A 20763-nucleotide genomic window follows, 5' to 3' on the forward strand; every position below is an offset into this window, starting at 1 on the left:
ATTCATTGAATACAATAATTTTTCATGCCTTTCCACAGGGACCTAGAGGATATGAAGGGTCATCAGGTCAAGATGGGGAAAAAGTAAGTAGCTGTGTGTAGACTAAATATTGTGTATGGCATGGTACATAACAGGAGTCAGCATGAGTGCAAATTGTTTACACTATGATAGATTTACATGTAAACACTGGAATCAACACATCCCAAAAATTGTTTTTTTTAGGGTCAAAAAGGTGAAAGGGGAGACTTTGGAATGAAAGGATCACATGGATCACCAGGACGAGATGTAAGCATCAAAAGCATAGGCTTTCTATTTACCTGATTACTGCACCAACCCTCCTTTCTCTCTCACTTTACAACCTACCAGCACAATATCCGATGATCTACAATACATTTGTATAACACTCTGTTATATTCACCTTCTAACGCAGGGAAGACCTGGGGAAATCTGTGTGATGGGACCTAAAGGTCAAAAGGTGAGTGTGGGATTGAGTGTGGGAATCTGGTATTGTGTACATTAACACATAGTCCCTCAGATTCAAAGGTTTCTCTAGCAGTTTATATTTATTAAACATAGCTTTGCTTTTCACAAAATGAATGTTTGTGATTTGCATTAATACACTGATTATAATAAAGTCAGCTGGTCATTTGTGTGCAGTATGCAGAACTGTCTTTAGGGAAAACTAGCTTTCCTTTGAAAATAGTTAAGCCTGCAGGACATCAGTTTCAGATAGTTATAAAAGGACAAACTAGTGCAACCTTTTATATCAGTATTGCCAACCTGCAACACACCAGTTGTTGGTGAAGCTACCCATTGGTTATATAGGGTATAGAAAGTAAGTTTTAAGGGCACACTTATTAAACCTTACATTTTTCTGGTTAGGGTGGTTTTTTTTGAGTTTTAGTAAATACCCCATTATAGTAAAGAATGAGGCCCTACAAATAGCAAAGACAGCCATGATAGTATCTATAACTTTGTGTGACCAAACTCATTTCTAACTACTCAGTCTTATTTTACTTGTTTTTTTATTCAGGGACAGACTGGCATTGTTGGTCCAGAAGGTCTTGCAGGAGAACCAGGTCCTCCAGGAAAACCAGGACCTCCAGGAATTGGGCTGCCAGGAAAACCTGTAAGAACAAACCGTTTACTATGGTTTTCTCTATACATAACCATGGAATACATTTCAGAATCCCTGGTGAAGATTTACCTACATATCTAGCATTTACATAATCTCAGTTGCTTTTTCTTATCTGGTGCTAACTAATGTTAGTTTAATTTGTTTTGATTTATTTTTATAATATCTAACCCTACTGGAAAATGATTGCCATCTTCATATAACTTCCCTCACCCTTCTGCCCCCTTGAGTTTAGTTATCTGCATAGATATTTACCACTAGGTCTGATACCATTTATTTTGTTTTCTTAGGGTGATCCTGGTGGCCCACTTGGCCCTCCTGGGACAAAGGTATGCTTTCTTTAATTTGTTTTTAACGTGGAAACATTTTAACACACTTGGGGGATAGTAAAAGAAATATGAACTGATTTTTCCTTTCCTGCGCATATTTAATATAACTTACACAAATTGTCAATAGTATTTATGGACTCCAATTCAAAAAGGAAAAGACTTTTTGCAGCAAATAAAATAAAACTTCTTACTGAAAAGGTATTCTGCCCCAAATAATTACACCAGCTTTCAGAAGCTCTCAAAATGTGTGCTGTGTGTAATTCTAATTTGCAATGTCATAGCTGTCTAATTTAGACATTATTACATTAAAAATGCATTTTTAATCTATTTTATTTTTTTCAGGTGTTCTAATAGTAACATTTAAAATGGAAAACTTCAAACCATTATGTCCTGTACTATGTTATCATTAATGGAAATAGTGTCATATACCCTTTTCTCCTGCTAGGGTTCATTGTTGTAGCAATAGTAGCAGCTGTCTAAATCCAACTTTGTGCCTATAAATTAATTACATATACAATTGCATATAAAGTGTGGGTGGAATGCGAGTTGCATTTAATGTTCTCCTTATATTAAATGAGCTGTGTTTTACTGCTCAGTTGGTTTTCAATAGTTTTAGTTGTGCTTGACTAAAGGATATAAAAATACAATGGTGTGTTGCAAGGAGAGAGGTGGCTTTGCTGTGAAGCTGTTTGTTGCAGTAACTGAAGAGTGGAAAATAATGTGTGGTCATAGGAAATCATGGGGTCATGGCATGTTTGGGTACATCATAAACCATAGTTGGATTAGCTATCAGCTATGTGGATGAAGATGTCCTATAAATGTGCAAGGATTCAATAAGGGGAAATTTAAAAAAATGAAGCTTTACTATGATTTCTGTCATTAGATTGCATCAGCCATATAGGGAGGAAGAGGTGAATTTCAAGAAAATGTACACCTTAATATTTGATAGGATTACCTAAAAAGGCAGTATATTTTCTTTCAGTTTCACCTAATGTAACTAAGAATGAAAGGGTACCACCAAGCAGTTGCATGTTCACTTGCATTACAGAAAAAAATAGCCAGCATAGATTTGATAAGGAATTAAAGAGTTTCAGTATCCTGACAAGTAAAATTGCTCAAAGGGCTCTTACATTTTTATGGTGCTTCATTCTGAAAAACATTGTTTTGCAAGTGGCTTTTTGGTTAACTGAATATGCAGGTAGTTTCTCTAACAACATTACGCATGTACATCAAACTGTGCTAGAGGGACAGTGCAATTTCTGTCCAAGCTGTCTAAAAAGCAGTGTAATATAAACCCGCTAGTAGTAAAGCTGACACAATACCACTGTATAATGTAAGGCACTGCCAAATCACAGATAAGAGAATCTATCCATTAATTATTTTTATTCCTTTCTATTTATCCTACCCAGGGCACTGCAGGAACTCCTGGAAGAGATGGGGCTGTGGGAAAACCAGTAAGTTGTTTGCCTAAGCACATCAGTCAATAAGAAAAAAAAATAGGCAATAATTATAGGCCCCTTTCAATAACCTTGGGCAAAGGGTTATGAGGGGTTATACAGGGCTATGATGGGCTTTTTTTTAACCAACCCCCCCCCCCCAAAGTGGAGACAAAAATATTACATATTCATGGTCTGCCACTAAAAACTCTTCAGATACAGCTACTTTCATATCATCATCATCATATCATCATTTATTTATATAGCACTGTCAAGATACGCAGTGCTTTCATTGTTAATTTAAAAATATTCAGCATATTAATAATTTAAAAATCGTATTTAATGGCTTACTGTCCCTTTAATGCATACAACATAGTAGACATTGTAACAAGTAAAATATATACATTTCTATTATATTTCACCAGGGCCAGAACTAGGGCTATGCATGAGCCTAGGGCTCATCAACATTGGGGGGTGTACCTCTTCTGTCTGCCTACCACTAGTTCAGGGTCCTGGAGTTTCATCAGACACATTTTTGCTGTGACAAAGGGGACATCTGGGCTTTTTGTCACTCTACACACAGACTTCCCACTTGCCCCAGCACTGTATTTCACATCTGAAGCCTGAACAATGTACAATAATACAAGTAATATACTTTTTCAGAAAAAAACAAAACATAATGTCCCTTTTTCTGTTCAGGGTAAACCAGGCCTCCCAGGACTCAGAGGAGAAAAGGTAAACTGGCAAATGCTTGTTGTATGGAAAGGTGTGCAGGTTTATGTAACGTGCTTCACAATGGAATGTGTTACAGACAAGCAGTGGAACATTGGATGAGAAACTTGTAAACACTGAACTGAAGTAATATAACTCAAAAGGAGAAAGATAAAAAAGATTTCAGATTTAGCAATTGTTTTTTTCTGCTTGTGCATGCATTGGTATGCTGGTTATTTTGATCTATATATGTTTTATTGCTGTTTTGTATTACAATAGCAGTGCTAAGGTATTCTGTTTTTAAAATAGGTGCACAAAAGTGTGACATTCTGAAAAATCCCAGAATAAGCTTAATATAAAAAAATAGTAAAAGCAAACCAGGTTAACTATAATTTGTATTTCATTCAATACTATTTTACCACTAAAAAAATATTGATTATACTAATTTCTTTAAACCAGGAAAAATGTCTAAGTCATTATATGAAAAATATATATATTACCTGCCTCACTGCTACTTGATCCAAAGGAAGGCAAAAAACCCATTTGAAACCTCTCCAATTTGCTTCAGAGGGGGAAAAAATTGCTTCCTGACTTCAGACTAGTCCCTTGTACTATGAGCTATCTTCCATAACCCTTTATTGACTCACTTGATAAAAAGCCATCCAACCCTTTCCTAAAGCTAGCTATACAACTTATTCAGGGAGAGAATTCCACATCTTCATAGTTATCACTGTAAAATCCCCTTCCCAATATTTCACCAGAACCTCCTTTATTCTAATCGGAGTGGATGTATTTGTGTCAGCTGGAAGGACCTACTGGTAAATGAAGCATTAAAGAGATTATTATATGATCCCCTTATATATGTATACATAGTTATAACATCACCCCTTAAGCGCCACTTTTCAAATTGTAAATTCTTTGGTTTTTGGATTTATTTGTTTGCAATTGCACAAAAATTAGAGGATTTTAAGGTTTTCTTGTTAGTATTTTAAACTTGCTCCACATTTTTATTTGTGCTTTTTATATTGTGCTTTTTTTAATAAATTATTTGGCATTGGTGGTTTTAGAGAAAATTTGTTTAATCGTGGTTTCTAAAACCACTAAAATGAGAATGTTGATAAATGGGCCTCTAAAAGCTGGGAAAAATGGGAAGCAATTTATGGCAGGTAGTGGAGTTTTAATTAAGCACCAAACTTCCACATGTGCTATGTGGAACATATTATGATATTATATTTTGTACTTAGCAAATAATTTTTTTAAGGATTTTTTCAAAACCTAAAAGTAATAAGGCATAAAGTACTTACAATTCCAATAATAACAGAATTGCCAAATAAATTTTTCCGGCTTTGTTTTGCAAATGCGCAGCTTTCTTTAGCCCTATTCCAGCTTATTGCAGACCTGATTAGGGAAGACTTGAACTGTATGGTGGCATGACTTGCTCCTGCTGTGTGTAAAATTGCTGGTTTGATGAGCTTGATCAGTCAGGCACAGGCTTCACACTTCATCACTAAGTAAGATGGAACTTTGGTTGCACACCGGAAATGTATAAAACCAAAACCAGGTGGACATATTTGAATAATTAAGGATTTTGTAACATTTGAAGCAATCATAGAATAGTTTCGGTATTGGCTTATCTTTTCTGTTTACAAAAAGTAAAAATATGTTTTAGGCTGAATCTGACTCTACACTATACAGTATTTAGCCTCAGGAACATGTTGTACCTCAGTGTTAATAAATGATGGTCTCTGTCTTTTGCAATGGATGACTTCAATGATCTTAAAGGGGAACTATCACAAAAATAAAAATTTAATATAAGATTCAGCGTACTGAAATAAGAAGTTTTCTAAATACAATCAATTAAAAATCCTGCACTGTTTCTGAAATAATCAAGTTTATCTTATTCTAGTTTATCTTTATTCCTTTCTCAGCATCTGTTTCTCTTCATTATCTCTCAATGCAGGAGTTGGGTGTCAGATAATCATTGGAGTAATTGGTTAGCACTCACCCAAACCAAAATTTTATCGAAATGGTGCACGTGCAGGGTTGTCCACTCCAACCGGATAAACAATACGTAAATAGAATCACAGCACCATCCAAAGCGTATTTTTTCTTAAAAAGCCTTTATTGCATTCTCTGGCTTGGATCTCGAATGAACAACGTTTCAGGCCTATGTGGCCCTTTGTCAAGTGGCAAAAGGCCACATAGGCCTGAAACGTTGTTCATTCGAGATCCAAGCCAGAGAATGCAATAAAGGCTTTTTAAGAAAAAATACGCTTTGGATGGTGCTGTGATTCTATTTACGTCAGATAATCATTGACAGTTAGATCCAATATATCTTATAGGAGGGCTCCTTTTGCTTAGAAGATGTATTAGAGCTCACTCTATTAAAATCACCAGACATCATGTCTCCCTACATGCACAATTTGTGCAAAAGGCAGTTATTTTGTTAGATTTTGTTTGTACTGGAATCAGAATGTACTCTAATACATCTGCTGTGAAAAGAAGCCCCCCCTAGAAGATATATTGGATCTAACTGTCAATGAATATCTGACACTCAACTGCTGCAAGAAGACAGAATGAAGAGAAATAGATGCGGAGAGAGTGATAGTGAACATAAACTTGATTATTTCAGAAATTGTATAAATTAATGCAGAATATTTAATTGATTGTATTTACAAACTTTCTTATTTCAGTATATTGAAGCTTATTTTTCAGTTTTGCGATAGTTCCCCTGTAATGCAGCACTTATTCACTTGTAAAGACCCGTACAAAACAATAAATACACAGATTTTTTTTATAACATTTAATGCCATTTTTATCATAAATCATTTTACACCCCTTTTTAAATATGCTGCACTATATTTTATGCATTGTAAGTTGGGAAGTGCCATTCTGAATGCCTGCAAATTTTGGCAAAGCCTTATGATGATCAGCAAGCAAAGCCATGTTTTACAACTTCCCAGTCGATCTGCAAGCTAATGTTATCAATACACTGTTACAGGGGGATCAATGTGAGCCATGCTCATCTTTGCCTACCGATGGAACAAACGTGATCAGTATTCCAGGCCACAAAGGACAGAAAGGAGAAATGGGAATACCAGGAATTGGGGAGTCTGGGAAAGCAGTAAGTACATATTCATAGGGACTTTGATGGAAAGGTGAATAAAATAAAAAAATAAAAGGGCTTATTTACAACTGCAAGCTTAGTGAGCAAAAATCACTTTTCTCTGCAATGAGTTGCAGGTAAAATCACTTTCATTAAAAGTACTTGCTTCCAAATGCAATCTTTGCACTTCCATATAGTTGCGTTGGTGCAGCTCAGTTCTTCCTGTCTTCCATTACAAATCAAGAGCTGTTGTGCCTACTAATACAGTGGAACCTGCAGGGGAGCTACCACCACTTATCCCCGAGGTTCCCACAGTGCCCTGGATCAATAGCAGTGTCCCAGATGCACCAAAAGAATAAGGTACACATGTCACTCACACAGCATACACGGAAATGATGACAGATAGTACCCAATTTGTTACTAGGCATGACAAAGTTAATTTTGGCATATCTCTTGCAATTGCACCAAACACAATTGCATCAGATTCAATGCCCCTTTGCACCAGTAATGATTCTGGAATTCTGGGGAAAATACTGCATCGTGTGAAAACACATGGGGTCTGCATTTGAAATTGCACTTTGCTCAATACACTTGCATACATCAACGAGCCTTCGTGTCTGATCTAACACAGAGCTGCACTGGGCCACACCTATGGAGCATGCAGCAGTAGTAGTCCAACCACATATGTTGTTTCTCATACTCATCTTTATATATGCTTCTATTTCAGTGGGGTATGTTTAAAATATGTGTTGTTTATAATAATAACTCCTTTATCTAGAAAATAAGTGCCATACTGCTTATGTTTTTTCTTCAGTTTAATGCCAAGCCATTTATTTTCCCCTACTAGATTATCCTTCCACTTACTTATGCCTCTCTTATTTTTTCAGGGAATCAAAGGTGAACCAGGCATAAAAGGTGAACAGGTATACTTGCCCTTTGTGAATATGGGAAAAAATCTTCTGTTACTCATAGGGAATGTTGTGGCACATTTTATCCACAGTGGGTGTTGTAAAGAGGGGGACAAATGTTTCCAATTCACTTGATTATCTTAACTGACCACCAAACAGCTATATCTAACTAGGTTCTTGTCTCCTGCAGCCATTGCTACAGGCTTCTGTGGTGGATGGTTATGAAACCATGGTGGATGATTTGCAGTGGACTGAGGTTCATTTGCACTGAAACAAGGGGAACTTATATAGAAACTGTAGGAGAAAAGTGGTGTTCAGTAGAATTAGTCTGCCATGTTTCCCAATATAAAATCGTTGAAAGGTATCATTCCAAATGCTAACCATAAGAGTAGCAGTGTTCCTAACATAATACAAATTGAGAAACTTGCCTCAGGTGCCATCACTCCACAGGTCACAAGAGGCGACAAAAAGTCTCTTCTGGTAACTTTAAGAGCCAAAATGCAATTACTGAAAGTGGAATTGCATTCTCTGCACTAGTAATGTGGCCCCCTAAAACCTGCTCTGATGCTTAAAAGCTAATGCGGGAGGGTAAGGCAAGTGGCTGCCTAAGGGTGGAAGTGAGCGCAGGATCACCCCTTTATAGGAGGCATACTAACCACCTATTGGATATTTACTTTTAATTAGATGACAAGAAAATGCTATTTGCTGATTGGTTACCAGGTCTAATGCAAATGTTTAATATAATAAAAACCTTTGGGCAAAGAGATAGTAAATCTCTCACATAATAGGACTACTTTTAGATAAAGCACAAAACTGGCATTTTTTAATAAAATATGAGAAAAATTCAGATTTTAGTAAATTACCCCCTAAATGTACATTGAACCTCCACTTTTATGTTTGATTCTAGGGTTCCCTAGGTTCAAATGGTATAAAAGGGGAGAAGGTGAGTCTTTTGTGTTTTTCTTTTTTAACAATCGTATTGTTTCGATTTTTGAATTGTTTTAATTTTATGGCTGAGAACCATTATGCATAATAGCACAGTGCTTTAGAAATCTTAAATGCTTTCCATTTTTCTGAGGCAGTTTACAATCCCTTTTTGCTGCATGCATGGAGAAGATAATTTGTATCTCAATTTGTCCTTTGCTGCGGTACATTTGACTTTGAGTGGGGCTGGAGTTGAAACAATGGTATCTGCTCCAACTGAGGAGGAAACTTTAAAGTTCAGTTAGAAAAAGGTGATATAGCAATGGTGATCAAACTTAATAGGGCATACACCCAAGAAAGTAGAATAGCTGTAAAGATCATGTAAGGGTATTTCTTGTATATACTGCTGAAAACTATTGCCATAGCTTTGTGCATAAATGCAAAGGTGAAATAGTAGTTACTTATGGTTTCCTCAGACAATTTTTAATTTAATTTCTGAATTTAAGCTCATCCAGCAAAATGCAACAGTGATATCTGATACCAGCATTCTATATGCTATTAGAGCCAAGTTGTCAACTCTTGGATTATTTCTTAAAGGTTGCACTCTAAAACTCTCACATATCTATAAACACCATCCATATTTGTCTAGTATGCTCTGCATATTCAAATGTTATCTCCATAAAAAATTCTAAAATTGGCAGCTCAGTGATGAATATCAATGGAGCCATAAATATTGAACAGCTTTACGATGCTCTTTTCAGATTTAGATAGCATGCACATTAATTTATTTCCAGAGGTGTTATGGACAAGCCTGGCATTTTATAGAAATTTACAGGTATATCCTTACAATTGTTTTTAGTAAATATTCAGTATTTGTATTATAAATGTATGCACATATTTACAGTACATTTGTGTAACTCACACATGAATTGCAACTTTAAAAGCTTTGGTGAAAAAAGTGGAACAATGCCACATGAATATATAATTCTTAGTTTATCTCTCTACTGGAAAGCATAGCAGGGTCTGGTGCAAAATACCATACATGCATGCCATTATTTTTAATCCAACTCGTAGCTTTGTAAACGTTGACTTTTGTGATTGATGATATATTGAACAATAGCTGGAGTGCGTATGTTGAACAGAACTCCTATTAAAGTGGTATCCAATTTTCTGCCCGTGAACAAAATTTTACCTTTAAGGATACACTTTAATAAATACAGCTAGAATTTAGGCTTGGCAGAGATGTTCATACTGCAGAACCTTTGTTTGAGCAGCACACATTAATGTAAGTGATTCCTATATTCTACTTCTTTTGGGAGCCCTTGGGTTCAGCTAAAAGATTATCTGCTTTATACCATTTACAAAGTAAAGGTCAAATAACTAAACTAATGTCTTCTTGCACATTGTCTGTCTGTATTGAATTGAAATTAATCTTCCAAGTAGTGTTCCAATTCTTGCTAGCTGAAATGTCACCTCCTTGAGCTACAAACATAATCATTGTAGATACTTTTCAGGCTGATAAATCTCTATAACCTTTGGCCAGTTACAGAAGAATTGACCATATAACAGCGGAAGTCTTTGACATTCTTTACAATATGATGCCCTGAAAAGACTTTTATCCAGTTTTTAATCCTAGGCACATGGAATACTATCACTGCATATGACAGATGACCAACATCAAACCAAAGCCATTAGTGTAGCACATAACATACATTCTTGAACTAGCTGGAAAAAGTTTCATGAGAATTTTCTCTTTTTTTTAGGGGGAACCCTGCGCTTCCTGTCCAACACTATCTCCTGGCATGGCCTCAATACAGAACATACCAAAGGGACTGAAGGGAGAACCTGGGGAGACTGGAGTTGGAGTGACTGGACTACCAGTAAGTTATTTTGGCACCATAATAAGAGCTGGCTTTGAATACAATTTATATTGCGTTTGAAGCAAAATTCCCAAATATATGCACATAATATATACTTTTGCTCCCTATAAAAACATTGACCACAGGGCAGCAGCTAACATTTTTTTTAGATTATGATTTACAACAAAACACCTCTGCCTCCTCACAAAAACAGAGGGGTTAATTAATAAGGTAAAGCATGAGGTGTGTATAGTGGAAAAAGTAAGCACAGCCAAGTGCAATGTGGGGGGGGGGAGCTAAAATATTAGCTTAATTCAGCAACAGTATATTAATTGTAAAAACTTTAATGATATGCAAAAACAAACCATTCAGTCAACTCTTGGCAATCTGTATCATAATATTTGGTCCTATCCATTTTTTGAATAATGACATTTATCCAGTTTGGCTAGTTAGTTTTATCTTGGGCCTATTATTAATCATTTTTCCTTTTACACAGGGAAAAATAGGGATACCTGGATTGTCTGGGCCCAAAGGAGAAAAGGTGAAGTTTACAATTTAATTTGTAATAAAAATAACAATTCTGTAGTTTTCCACTGGAATCTCTCAACAACAAAAATGTTTTGTATAATTCTTCAGATATTCATCTGCTAATTTGGATGTCTCACTGGCGATCAGTGCATAGCTCTGGCATATTGAGTGCACAGATGTGTATTGATGGCTAAAATACAGCAGCAGGTGCATATCTATTGACAAATCAATACAGATAGCAAATTATGGGGCAGATTTACTAAAGGTAATTTACAAAGAGGCGTATAGGACAATTCGCTAGCGAAAGAGAGTGGCTTTCGCTCCCTATCGCCAGGGTGAATTTTTGCTCAGGGGAACCATCTTTACTCCCAAATTCACTTAAATATGAATTCTACAGCATGTTACTGATAAGATAAAGCTAAATCCTCCACAATCTTATGTCAGTGACATCATATCCTGTATGCCGAAAAAGTTCTAAAAAAAATTCTGGCGTTTTTTCATATTTTAAAGCGGGATTGCCTTCAAAAGTATTAACTATTAAAGATTTTTATGCTAACATTTTTTTCCAGCATTTCAGGGGCATGCCACATTTGTTTTAGGGTGGGCTCATGTCTAGGGCATTAGAAGATCTCTTTTGTATTTATTATGCTTCCTTTGACATACGTAATAATAAGTGGCCACTTCAAACATTTGCACCGACATCTCTAATAAAGCCATCCATACGACCTATATGTATCCGCCCTATTCAAAATGACCTAAGCATAAGCGTTCTAGCGAAGTTTCTCTAAGCAGAATAGAACGTTAGCGAAAATTCACTATGAAATGCACGCACTGACACTAACCAAACTTCGTCAGCATTCGGCTGCTGAGATGCAACTTCGCATTTTAGTGAATTAGTATAGTGGTAGCAAATTTATGCCTGGATAAATGGCGCAAAATGTGTGACAAAGCCTTCGCAGGTTAATACTCGCCCTTTAGTGAATTTGCCCCATTGAGTATTGTTGCTTATTAATGGCTCATTATTACTGTTGGGTATGGTCTACTTACCTGTTCAATCAAGAACCATATTCATGTGTCATTTAACAAAACAAAACCCTATATTTCCATCAACTCTCTCAGTACAGCCTCATTGGGTGATCATGCCTAACATTTGTGTGTATTTTCAGGGGGATTTTGGGCCTCAAGGACCACCGGGAACACCGGTGAGTATGGGCATGTGTTAAATATTACACTGCTTTATGGACATCAGTTTGGTAACCTTCTCAGTTTGTAATAACTATTATTGGTTATTCAGGGGGTCCAATATGTGACTTGAATTGCCTTTCCCTTCCACAGGGCTCGCCAGGAGAACTAGGGAGAATTGGACAAACTGGAACTAAAGGAGAGAAGGTTGGCTTCCGTTTAATAAGACTGTGGTGACTGATATAAGTGTGTTTTATTCTTGAAATTGTGACTTTTGTTCTGTACAGGGTGAGCCTTGCACTATGTGCCCAAGTCTCCCAGCCGAAGTATCAAAGCCAGATACTGTTATTGCTATTCCCGGACCTCCTGGACAAAAGGGAGAACCAGGAGAAGCTGGAAATGGACCACCAGGAAAAAACGTAAGTACATTTTGTAGATAAGAAACGATATTTGGAGTGGTCTACATAGGTGAAATGGGGGTTGCACATCTTACAAAGAAGATGAAGCGTATGTTTTGTACCATTGTTCTTGATAAAAAATGACATTTGCTTTCAAATCCTACATTAATGAGCTGATTTGATAATGATAGGATTTTTTAAGCACTCCAAAAGCTTCTGGCTCTTTCCAGGTCACAAATTGGGGTCACTGAGCCCATCTAAAAACAAATGCTCAGTAAGGCTACAAATGTTTTGTTATTGCTACCTTTTATTACTTATTTTTCTATTCATTCCCAATCCTATTCATGTTCCAGTCCTTTATTCAAATAAATGCATGGTTGCTAGGGTAATTTGGACCCTCGCAAACATATTCCTGAAATTGCAAACTGGAGAGCTGCCAAATGAAAAGCTAAAGAACTCAAATCCACAAATAATAAACATTGAAAACAAATTTCAAATTGTCTCAGATTAACACCCTCTACATCATACTAAAAGTAAATTTAAAGGTGAACAACCCCTTTACAGAAAACTCTGATCAGCCCTTATACATCTCATGAGTATAAACACCTAAATCAGTGCAATCAATTCTAATGAACTGGCACATTTATAAAGGCCAAAATTTGTTTTTACAAATGGGGCAGTTTGTTAAAACTCTTACCATGTCAAAGAAGTGATAGAACCAAGCAGAGAAGCACTTGCATGTGTAATTTAATTTTTTGTCATTCTGTCTGGCCAGCTGTCCAGACAGAACAGCAGAGGGCACTCGTGTAACACTATCATGATATTAGTAGCTTTAAAAAGTTCAAATATGAAAACAAAGAGAAATAAAATCATGTAAATTGCAAAAGGGGCAATTTGGGCAATTTTACATTATTTTTTAAGAGGTGGTTATGTTCCCTTTAATATACATAATTTTTGTTGCAGCCTGGTAAATGATCTTTATATATTTCTTGTCATGTTTCAAAATGAATATATCTGGCATCTGAGAACGTTGAATATAACTACATAAAGTGGCTTTTGTGTACATTTCAAAAGTGAAAGTTAGTCTACTGAGTTATTTTTATAATATTACAGGTATTACATTATACTATTATAATCCATCCCCTTCATGTGGAGCGATTGTCAGAGCTCCACTACAAATGCAGACATGGCATACTATTTTTAACACATTTTGCTTTAACCATTTCCTTGGTGCCCTTTTCTATTTGGAGAGAGACAATTGCCTTATGTAGCTTCAGTACACTAAAAAGGCTTTATTGCTTTCTTTTTTAGTCGCCACAATATGTTTTCCTGGATAACTGCATGCAGTTTGAAATCCCCTTTACCACTTATGTTCCACTCATCTTAAAGGTCCAAACTAGTTGATAGTAATGATATTTGCATTCTAGCGTTTAGCCTTTACTAGTAAAATCTGACATATATGTTTTGTGTCTTGTATTTAGGGTAAACAAGGGGAACCTGGAATGAAGGGGCGGAAAGTAAGTAACTGCAGCTCCAAGACAATTGTGTCAATGAGCTTTGCTAACACAAGTGATTGCATTTTCTTACTTTGAAGTTCACAGTGCTACAGTAACCCTCCATTTTGTTATGATATAGGGTGAGACTGGAGCAGCAGGGGACCCTGGAATTCCTGGAAGCACAGGTTTACCAGGACTGGCAGGACAGCCAGGCATACAAGGATTACATGGACTCAAGGGGGAGAAGGTGAGATACTTTAACTGCTCTACACCTTCAGTGAAATGAGCTGTCTTCCCACCTCATATTAAATTATATTACACACACGAGATTATATAACACTTCTATAAATGGAAGGAAAGTGACAGAAAAGTTGTGTCCGCATAATAGCACTAGGCATCAGTGTATTTTTACAGGTACTTATAAGTGGTTACATAAAGTGTCTTATTAGAGGTCAAAATACCTTGAGGTGACATGTTAAGGATGCCCACCCTGTCACCCTCCAGCTATAACTCAACTATTCCTCCAGTATGTGAGTGCTTTATTAAATCATAATATTATTATATTATTGACAGGACATTATAGAAATATCAACAATGGCCCAGCATTATATATTGAATATTGTTATTATAACATTTAATGAAATTGGAAGTTGCAAAATATTTCCATTATCATGATTTATTTATATTGAACTGCACAAGCAAGTTATGCACCACTTTCCAATATTGCATGCATAAAGGCATGAAGCCATGGGTCAAGTGCTTTAATACAGGTCAGGGATCTCCAAGGTGACCTCTAATCTATTTGGATTTCAACATAGGGTATCTTTTTAATAAACTAGTTTGCATGAGTCATGTGACCATAGTGACATCAATAAAACTAATTATAACAGATGACATCAATATGCTTATATATAAGAATATATTTTACAAGTGATACATGAATTGTAAGCATTTGAAATCATTCATGTCTACGTAGGTTTCCTCTGGGTACTCCGGTTTTCCCTTGCAATCTAAAAACACACAGGCAGGTTAACTGACTCCTAATAAAATTGACCATAGTGTGCATGAAAGTGATAGGGACTTGTAACCTCCACTGGGGCAGCGACTTATATGAATGTATAATCTCTGTAAAGGCTGCGTGATGGCCTGTATAAATACCAGGGAATAAATTCTACATGAAAGGCTACGTTAATACACTCTTGACTAATTTTTAACATATTAATGACTATTAATGAGGCACTTTAAATATTGAATTAATATTTTAGCAGGGTAGTATTTTAAACCATAATTTTGCCCAGCAGCTCTTAAACTTATACTTAAATTTAGCTCTTGTAATTTATACAAGTTTCTGCTCTGCAGAGATGAAGCTAAAATGTAAATGCAATGTACAAACTGAACAAACAATATAATATAAGAAGAAGAATCGGCGAGCACTCCAAGTCCACTCAATTAAGCGTCAGGACGATGTTTTGCTTTTAACATGTTGAAATAAAGATTAAAGACAATAATGCATATTTCACATATTGGGCCATATTTATTTCATTGAGAAAAAGATTTATCATGTGAAAAGATATGGACAAAATTAAATTTTAGATGCAAGAAAAACGTATCTCATGATTTATCGCATGAAAACTCTATTGAAGTCTATAGGAAAAACTGGAACTGAATTAGGAGAAAAGTTTTTTTTTTTTCTCCTCGAATTGAATCTCGTCCATGAGTTTTCATGCGATAAACCAACTTTTTCTTGCTGAATTGAATCTAGCCCATTGTTGACGTAATTTAAGTTAAAACTTAAATTTAGATTAAAATCCCTGCTTTACTCTGAATTAGTAGCATCATATTCCTAGTAATCATTGTGGGTTTCTTTCCATCAACATTAACTGTTCCTGCAAAGTGTTTGGAATCCAGGATTCTATTTAATAAAACATAAATCTCTTTTGCACATAATTTGTATACATATTACAGTTAACTATTTTGAGAAAAAACTAAAAGTGAGATAATAGATAATATAAATTACATTTACCCTTAAGGTTAGACAAGTCAATTGAGCCTTTATTGCTTTTTGTTGTTCAGTCCCATGTTTTAAGGAAATGGCTATAGTGCAAAGCAGCACAGTATGACCACAAAACCATATATATACATTTTTCACTAACCTCTCCACAGATGCTGGTTTTGGGGGAATTTTGCCAGGGGATAGGTCTTCACTGTTTTTGCCCTTCTAAATTTTAGACTTTTTGTTCCCCTAATCGATCTACCTGTCCCTTGCACCTACTGCTTCATTTTAAATACCTCTTACTGTCTAAGCTGTACCTATAAATGTATTGTATGCAGCCCATTTTTCTGCATATTTCAGTTGGCACCATTACTGTATCCCCCCAAATACACACACATATCTCAAGTCATAGATAAGAAAAGGCACTTATGAGTATCAACTGTCTAGTATTTACAGATTATTTCCATTCACAATGACAGGTGGCATAGGGGTATAAAAGTTTCTCCACTGGCTGGAGATTTCCAGAAAGGTAGATAATCAACTGATCCTTTGAATTTAACTTTGCCTTTAAATATAATCTGTGACTCAATATAACGCTATAAAGAGATTATGATGCATAAAACTCCTTCCTTATCTTATTAATTTTTTTACACTTATTTTGCCTCTGTGTTTGTTTTGATGCCTCTTATTTCTTGATTGCATTTTTTTTTTAGACAAGCCATTAAAGTTAGCTCTGAACAAGTCCCTATTTGCTAGTTTCACTCGAAGGACAAATGGAGAGGTACAAAGATCCAAATAGTGTACTTAACCCCCCCCATTTCTGTTAGAGGGCCATGTATCAGCTTCTGGCCCAACATTTCTCAACCCATAAATATAGAGACGAAATGCTAGGAGTTGTAGTTCTAACATATGGAGGTCTGTCACTTGCCTTTGCCTATCATTGACAATGTAAGGAAACATCTGGATGTTTTACTGGATGTTATAAATGTTTATGCATAACCCTGATGGCATGATCAGATTTGCCAATGCCTGGAATGACCTTTTATGAAATACTGTAGTCGGTATTAAAATTGCACTCTAAAGGAATATACTGTTCTCCTGTAACATTGTTTCTCTTGGAAACAGGGAGATGCCTGTGACTCATGTCCCATAATCGGTGGAGGAGATTCTGATGTTTCCGGTATCCCTGGAAGACCTGGGGAAAAAGGAGAACAAGGGCCTCCAGGCATAGGACAACCAGGAAAACTTGTGAGATGGATTCTGTGCTTGTTTTATTTCTCCCTCCATAGCCTTTACTATATCCAACTAACAATTATGTGTTCTTAGGGTCAGCCAGGGCTTCCTGGAATTCAGGGAACACACGGAATTAAAGGTGCACAGGTGAGTGATTGGGGGCACATTATTGGAAATAAATCAGTATTTAAAACTACAAAATTCTACTTTATGGAAATGAGGACCAGATTGAACTAAAAAACGTGGCTACCCTAGACATCTCTGAAACTATCTAATAATTGTAAAATAATGTAATAAATCTTTTGTAGATATAACCAACAGTTTAATAAGAGTAAACTTATTGTCACTTCTTGCTTATTGTGCCTGTTGTTATTCTACTGATTTTGTCAGGGGGAGCCAGGACCACCAGGAGAAGGAAAAAGAGGTCCAGAGGCAAGTACTGCAAAAAATAGATATTAAATATTCACTGGAACTCAATTAAACATTGAGAGTTTGCTGTAGTTGAGTATATGATGCTAAATAATCACATTATATTGTAATTTTGCAGGGTTAGTAATGGAGCTGGACTGTCTCTGCCACTTTTCAGATAAAAAAACAGCATTATTACACAAAACAATGTACCCCCTTCTACCCATGCGTTTTTAAAACAAACACCTGTAGACTTTCATTGCAGCCAACTTTACAATGTTCTTGCTTTGCTCCTTTTTTGCCAGGGAGAACCTGGAGAGCGTGGTTTGCCAGGGAAAACAGTGAGTACATCCAATACTTTATAAACACACTCAAATGAAAGACCAATGCCTTGCATTTACGGTATCTCTTCTGTTATATAATTAATGCATGGTATTCCCACACTGTAAATAGGAACAAGTGAAGCAGCGCACTCACTTAACCCTCCCTCTGCTGGATAGTCTGGTGCTCAGTGTGGGAGGATACAACAACCTCCAATAGTTCAATGAAAAGAGGAAACACTGGCACTCAAGGCAAAGAAATGTAGGGTTACCCCTTGCTGTTTATTACCCTGCATTTCATTGCCTTGAGTGCCAGTGTTTCCTCTTTTCTTCACAATGTAAATAGGCCATAGACATTGAGCTGTTATTCTAACCTCACTATCTTATTTTACAGGGGCCACAAGGACCCCAAGGGCCCTCTGGCTTTGTTGGCTCCAAAGGTGACAAGGTAAGTTTAATCAGAGCAAAAGAGAGAGCTAGGACTGATTTACCAAATGAGAGCTTAATAGCTCACTAAATTACTTGCACACTAGCCTTCTAAGGGTGGCTGATGCGTGCTTAGAAGTGTACATTAGTACCAGGGGCAAGGGTTGCTTCATTTCTAGAAACACAGCAATGTTGTGGTCTTGTTATATTGATATGACAAATGTCTGGGTGGCACAGTGCTCTGTATGGACATTCCATAGGCAGAACACCATGCAGGTCTTGCATAAGCAATATTGCTATAAAGCAAGGCCTGATTTGTATCCTCAACTCTTCACATTAAATATCCCTGTTTAATCAATAAACTACAGTAATATGAGTTAGACTCCTATTAAAGTGGTGATATGAGTGAAACAAAATGTGTGCTACCAATAATGATAATCTTTGGTTGGCTTTGATGTTTGCCATCAATAATATTTTATATTTAATATAAGGCTTTTCACTGTGATATTGACTATTGTATTTTAAGAGAAATTATAGATAAAATACTAGCCACTATAGTCAGTTCAATGCAAACTGGCCACATCCCCAAGAATGGCTAGTTGCAATGGAGCCATAAAAGGGTGCATGTGAGAAACAAGGTGGTTTTAACGTAATAGCTCCTTATTCTAAGACGCTCTACTTTCTAGTGGGGTAGGGTGTCAAGATTAATCGTTCTATATTAAAAGGTATCTTTTTGCACTTTACAAGGCAATCAGTTCAAATTAAATTATAGTTAAACATGATTGTTCAGAGAGATGTCTCCCTTCCAGTGCTATATCAGTCATCTTGTTGTTATCTAACACTCTAGTCAAACAAAAAAAAAGGTTGGGCATAATATTGTTTATGTGTTTATGGCTAGAAACTACAAATGTTATGCACAAAGGAGCAGCAAAATTGCTTCAATTTAACTGCCATTAACTTTTAGGTACTTTCATCTATAGACACTTACACCTTATGCTAAAAGGCTGGTTGCTTCATCTTTGCTGAATAACATGCAAGGTGCAAATTACAGGACTCATTGACACAATGGAGCTCTGAAATCCACAACTGCCTTGAGCAGCAAAACACAGTTTGCCAATGTGCACACTTAGTGTTCACAGTCATAATTTTCACACAAGTTGCAGCACCCATTATTTAGAGGAAATGTTGTTATTAGAAAACACTCTTGAATTAAGGGATATGGTACAGAGAAGAAATTATTTGATAATGAATCATCATGCTTGGTTGTCTTGAACCTAAACCACAAAAAATGAAACAAAGATGTGTTTAATGAAGGAAATAAAGTAAAACAGCTGCTATCCATTCCCTTAAATGCTTGTCATAGACAAAACATATTCTTTGAATTCATGTTAAAAAGCAGATTTTGTTCACCTTAAACAATTACTGTAATTTAGCTTTAACAACCTTCAAACACAGTGCATACAGCTGTGGCTCAATGTTTAAACATGTGCACGTCTTTGCACAGCATGTACCTTAGTACTAACATATCTTGGTATTGTTTAGTAGGGCTTTTGCATTTTGTACATTGGTGACATCCAGTGCTGCAATGTAAATGACCGGAAACCAATATAATGCACCTAAACTACTCAGCAGAAGTAGTGGTACAGTTTTAGGGAACGGTTAAATGTGCTCTTCACTGTCATGATTAATGGTTATTGTGATGACATGGAAATATGCATTATGTAGAATGTCAGTGGAGCAATAATGGAAGACAGATAAAGTTATCATAAAAATCCGAATTAAATATGTGACAAAAGATGCTGCAAAACAGTGATGACACCTAATTCTTCCCTAGGGAAACACTGGACAAAGAGGGGCTCCAGGAGCACCTGGAAATCCTGGATCGGGCATCATGGGACCACCAGTAAGTTCAGTTTTTTTAAGAAATTAGTTTCCCTCACATTTGTAATATTACATGCATTTACATTCAGATGGAGTAAACATATGGTTCTAATGGCTTACCATGTAACACAAAGTTTCTTAATTTATATGGATCAGTAGCACACCATTTACAACTGTGCCACGGTGTGCTGTGAGAATCACATCAAATCAGAGCTTCATCCATCTCTTTATTACTTTTTTCCTGCACTTCACACTGAATCTATAATATAACTTTGATTACCTCTACTCCACTTCTGTTGTGGGTGTGCTACAATTTTTTTAATGCCTGCCTGAAAAAGCAAAGGGAGCCAGATCTTAATGTTATGCTAGATGGACTTCTTCTAAAGATTTGTCACCATGGTTAAATCTTCACTCCCGCGGGTGACAAATCTCCTTGTGTGCCATTACCCTAAGTGCAATTTCTTTCTGTGTTCTATACTGTGTTGACCGC

General features: G+C 36.3%; 1 protein-coding gene across 4 annotated transcripts in view; it reads left to right on the plus strand.

Moving 5' to 3' along the window:
* The window catches only part of col16a1.L (collagen, type XVI, alpha 1 L homeolog), an 83050-nt gene that overhangs the window by 32751 nt on the left and 29536 nt on the right, over positions 1-20763 (plus strand). For all 4 annotated transcript variants that reach the window (XM_041582166.1, XM_041582167.1, XM_018246752.1 and 1 more), the window contains exons 15-37: positions 39-83; positions 223-285; positions 431-475; positions 1034-1129; positions 1426-1464; positions 2874-2918; positions 3600-3635; positions 6613-6735; positions 7605-7640; positions 8533-8568; positions 10313-10429; positions 10905-10949; positions 12103-12138; positions 12272-12325; positions 12406-12537; positions 13998-14033; positions 14152-14259; positions 17131-17253; positions 17332-17385; positions 17629-17670; positions 17952-17987; positions 18361-18414; positions 20227-20295. In XM_041582166.1, the coding sequence (XP_041438100.1) occupies positions 39-83; positions 223-285; positions 431-475; positions 1034-1129; positions 1426-1464; positions 2874-2918; positions 3600-3635; positions 6613-6735; positions 7605-7640; positions 8533-8568; positions 10313-10429; positions 10905-10949; positions 12103-12138; positions 12272-12325; positions 12406-12537; positions 13998-14033; positions 14152-14259; positions 17131-17253; positions 17332-17385; positions 17629-17670; positions 17952-17987; positions 18361-18414; positions 20227-20295 (1470 nt within the window). The remainder of the gene's footprint in view (positions 1-38; positions 84-222; positions 286-430; positions 476-1033; positions 1130-1425; positions 1465-2873; positions 2919-3599; positions 3636-6612; positions 6736-7604; positions 7641-8532; positions 8569-10312; positions 10430-10904; positions 10950-12102; positions 12139-12271; positions 12326-12405; positions 12538-13997; positions 14034-14151; positions 14260-17130; positions 17254-17331; positions 17386-17628; positions 17671-17951; positions 17988-18360; positions 18415-20226; positions 20296-20763) is intronic.

This window comes from Xenopus laevis, chromosome 2L (genome assembly GCF_017654675.1).
Source record: "Xenopus laevis strain J_2021 chromosome 2L, Xenopus_laevis_v10.1, whole genome shotgun sequence".
Lineage (NCBI taxonomy): Eukaryota > Metazoa > Chordata > Amphibia > Anura > Pipidae > Xenopus > Xenopus laevis.